At 61.8% G+C, this 4,442-nt stretch overlaps 1 protein-coding gene across 1 annotated transcript; it reads right to left on the bottom strand.

Moving 5' to 3' along the window:
- Window positions 1–481: 481 nt before the first annotated feature.
- On the bottom strand, window positions 482–2,378 carry LOC309864184 (uncharacterized protein; the record flags this gene model as incomplete). Its single annotated transcript, XM_082729485.1, has 3 exons — window positions 482–1,008; window positions 1,865–2,290; window positions 2,351–2,378. The coding sequence occupies 3 exons, from the start codon at window positions 2,376–2,378 to the stop codon at window positions 497–499; spliced, it is 966 nt and encodes a 321-aa protein (XP_082585611.1). The 3' UTR covers window positions 482–496.
- Window positions 2,379–4,442: the final 2,064 nt, after the last annotated feature.

Here is a 4,442-nt window from a genome sequence, read left to right as displayed (position 1 = left end):
GACCGCCACCGGCCCCCGGCGAGGGGAGCCCGGCTTCAGGCCCCGCCCCCAGGCCGCCTCGGCCCGCCCCCGCGCCGCGCCGCGCGATCGGCCCGCGCCCATTGGTTCGCCGGCCCGCCGCTCACCGCCCCTCCTCCGCACCGCCCCTACCCGCGGACCGCGGCGGGCCGCCGGCGCGAGGCACCCTGGGACGTGTAGTCCGAGCCGCCTGCCACCTGCCAGCCGCAAGCGGCGTGGGGACTACGACGTCCAGAAGTCCCCGCGGCCGCTCCCGCCCACCGGGACACTCCACCCCTTCCCCCTCCTTTGCAAAGCCCCCCTCCCTGTTTTTTCAGCCCCCTCCCCCCCATCCCCCATGGAGCTCAACCCTGGCCAACTCCAACGTATGCACGCAGCACCGAATAGGCCCCCGGGGGGCGAGAGCACCCCCAGTACCTAGCTGCAAACTTAGCACGCGACGCGCCCCCCTATCTCCCCACGCCGGTTTCCCCCACCCTCAATGCGGCCCCGCTTCCCCTCCCCCGCTCTCCGCGCGCCTGGGATCCCCGAAAAGCCATGCACTCGCGGGGGGGGGGGGGCCCGCTGGGGCACAAGTCCATGCACTTCGCCCCCAATCCCCCTTCCCGGGCGGCGACCCCTCCCCGCGCTCGGGATCCAGGGTGCCTTCAGCCTCCGGGCAGCTGCCAACCACCCCCTCCTCTGAAACTTGCGGAACGTCCGCGGCTCCGCGATCTCCCGTTCCCGGGAGGGCAGAGGTGGGCGCAGCGCCCCCGGCCCGTCCCCGCCCTGCACCCCGTGCGGGGGGCCGCGCCGGGCGCTGACTTACCTCGCGCGGCCGGGCCGGGGCCGGGCCGGGCCGGGGCGCGAGGGGCCGGGGCCCGGAGTTGGGACTGGGCTCCTCGGCCGCTCGCCTCCGGGGTCCGCGTCTCTCGCTCTCCGCCTCTCGCGCTCTCCCCTCGTCGCTCCCTCGCTCCGGCGGCGGCGGCGGCGTCACTGCCCCTACAGTAACTGTACAGTACAGCCAAAGCCCCGTATGATGCTCGCGACTCCCTTCCTGGTTTCTCCGAGGGCAAGAGGGGTCCTCCCTTGTCTTAAAGGTGCCGCAGCCGCCGGCCCCCCCCCACGCCCAGCCCGCCCCCCCCACCCCGGCCTCGGAGGCCAGAACAGGCTCGGCAGGTCCCCTCTTGCCACGTCTCTGCCCTCCCGTGGGGCTTCGCCTGCTGCGCCGGGGAGACCGGGCTGTTATTAGGTTTTGTCAAGTTGGGGGGGGGTCCAGCCCGCCCCCGGCGCGCCCCCCCTCCTCTGACCTCTCCGCCCCGCTGCGCGGCGCCGTGCCAGCTTGCCAGCTTATCTGGCCCCAGAGCTCCCCGGGGCGCGGGGGGAGCGGGCCCCCCGGGGTGGAGGGGGGGTGGGGGCCTCCAGATAAACAGGCCCCCAGCCTCTGCGCAGAGGCGGGCGCGGGGGGGGGCGCGGGCTTTGCCCCCGACGCCCGGGGCGTGGCAGGATGGCAGCGGGGGCGGGGAGGGCTGTGCGCACTGCGAGGACCGACGCGGGCGTGGGTCGCGGCGGCCCGGGCTGCTGGGGGTGGGTGGGGGCGCGAGGGAGTGGGGTCCCCGGGCCAGGCGCCGGCCCTCCCGGGGCCTCAGTTTGCCCAGCCGCAGAAGGGAGCCGGGGGCGGGCTTTCGAATGACGGCTTGGGTCCGCTGGGCTCCTGGGTCCCTAAATGAAGCAGCCAACCTGACTGCCCGCGATTATATAAAAGAGTCGCCTCCGCCCGCTGCGCCAGGGGCGTAGCGGGGGAAGGGGTTGGCGAGGGGCGGGCTGGGCGGTTGTTTTCCCGGCTTTCCGAGTTCCCCCACCCAACTGCGGGCCGCCGGGCTGGACGGGGCCCGGGCCCCGGACGTCTGGGTCCTGCGGGCCGCTCGCGCCAGGGTCTGCGTGGCTCCGGAGAGGCAGCGATGGGGAGTGGGGAGGCGTTGGCTTAACCCAACTTTTTTTCCCTGTCCATTTCTCCCACTTCCTCCCCGGTCGTGGGAGAGGTCCGGCGGGGGACGGGGGAGGGGGAGGAGGGGACGAGCGGTGAGAACAGCCTGACCCGGCCCGGCCGGCTGCCCGCTGCACACAGTAGGCGCCTGGGGAGGGCTGGCGGGCGCGGTCCGCCGCGTGGGGGGCTCGGGGCCGCAGGTTTCCCTTCCTCCTTCCCTTGCACGGAGAGGGCCGGCACCTGCTTGATAGCTGCCTTTTCCAGAAGGCTTCTCGAGTGGCTGGCTCTGTCCGGGGTCCTGTTTACCTCCATTCTAACATCTAATCGCATTATACTCATTTATTGCTATTATCATTACCACATTACCTTCCAGGCAGGAAACTTGCGCTGCCATGGGTAAGGCGAAGTCAGTCTGTCCTTCTCTGACTTCAAAGCTTCCCACCGCCCCGTGTACTTTATTACTTCTACGCACAACATATTAAAGGCGCCTTTCAACACCCAAACGGGTTGACTCGGCTTTTGTAATAATAATTTGGCTTTAAGGGGAAACCCGGGAGGCCCCCAGAGGGGAAGTGACAGACCCAGGACTTGCAGCCTGAAACCAGCCCCAAGTAGGTGGGAAAGGACTGCGCGGAGGGCCACGTGGGTCCCGGCTGAGGGTGGAACCCAGGGACTTCGCTCTAACGACCCTGCCTGGGACATAAGCCCTTCTTCCTTCCTTAAACCACCCTGCCATCAGCCTCGGGATTAGAAGGGCCAAGCAGAAAGACAATTTGCAGGTCTCAGGGTTGGGTCTGGTCGCCGGCAGATAACTAGCTCCGTCCTTATTCCCCGGTGGTCTCACCGCCCCTCACCCCAAGCTCCACCCACTCGGCCAGTACAGGGGTGACTCTGTTTTTCCCTCCTGCACCACCTAACCTCGAATATCCGGCACCCTTGCTGTTCGGTTGATAACCTGATTCAGAATGGGAAGGGAATGCATATAGAAGGTTGGCGTTGGATCTTATTCTCCACACCCCTGAAAAGAGGCAGGAGTTATATAATTTCTGTCTTCCATATGAGCAAACTGAGGCCAGAGAGGGAACCCCAGTCTAAAGCTAATAGCCTTATAAAAGACTGTTACTGGGTGACCTTGTGCAGGTCTCCTTCTGACTGTTACTGTGTGACCCTGTCCAGACTACTTAACCTCTCTGATCCTCAGAGTCCTTTCCAGAGGATAATGATAGAGACTTCCTGGGGTTCTAACAAGGGAGACACAGGATGGTACCTGTAACTTTTTTTTTTTTTTTAAAGATTTTATTTGAGGGCGCCTGGGTGGCTCAGTGGTTAAGCCGCTGCCTTCGGCTCAGGTCATGATCTCAGGGTCCTGGGATCGAGTCCCGCATCGGGCTCTCTGCTCAGCAGGGAGCCTGCTTCCTCCTTTCTCTCTGCCTGCCTCTCTGCCTACTTGTGATTTCTCTCTGTCAAATAAATAAATAAAATCTTTAAAAATAAAAAAAAAATTAAAGATTTTATTTGAGAGAAAGAGACAGAGACAGTGAGAGAGAGAGCACGAACCAGAAGGAGCGGGAGAAGCAGGCTCCCCACTGAGCAGAGAGCCAAATATGGGACTCAGTCCCAGGACCCTGAGATCATGACCTAAGCTGAAGGCAGAAACTCAACCGACCGAGTCCCCTAGGCACCCTACATGTGACATTCTTAAACAGCACAAGAGGGCAGGGCAGGAGAGAAGTGTTCCATACGAGAGAGATGTTACTCTATCGATGTTACTACTACCGTTTGGGCCATACCCCAGCTCCCGTTCCTGGCAGGGCAGTGATGAAACCCACATTTCTAAGATGACGAGTTCACACACACACTCGATGCATTTTTTACTTCATCGACAGACCCCCATAAGGTGCTCACCGAAAAGGTTCTCGGGGTGTGTCTAGACCAGCTCCATCTCAGCAATAAAACGACACGAAAATCAACAAAAGCTTGGCACTTGCTTCAGAACAAATTTGTTCCAGGATAGGTAGGAACATCGGTTCTGGATTTCTGAATTCCACCTTTGAATGCAACAGGATGATGGTGCAGAGACCCAGAGAAGGCAAGTAATCTGACAAAGACACACAGCGCGTGGATGGATGGACTTGAATTCAAAGTATGTTGGCCAGGCTGCCAACCGATATATTTTGAGCAGCTAATCCTTGTCACCATAAGCAGGGGTTGCTTCTGGGATGGGAGATGATCCCCCCAGAAGGGGATGGGGACTGGGGTTAGAGACCCTGTGTTTACTCTCTTTGAATTTTGCATCATGATTTTTTTTTTTAAAGTCATCTCTATGCCCAACGTGGGGCTTGAACTCAGAACCGTGAGATTGAAAGTCACACACTCTCCTGACTGAGCCGGCCAGGTGCCCCGACGCACATATTGTTTATGATGAAATTTAAAATAAAGTCACATTTCTTGACTTCTG

The sequence above is a fragment of the Mustela nivalis genome, assembly GCF_964662115.1.
Source record: "Mustela nivalis genome assembly, chromosome: 1".
NCBI lineage: Eukaryota > Metazoa > Chordata > Mammalia > Carnivora > Mustelidae > Mustela > Mustela nivalis.
The sequence above is the reverse complement of the archived record's forward strand: the minus strand, read 5'-3'. Positions and strand labels throughout refer to the sequence as shown.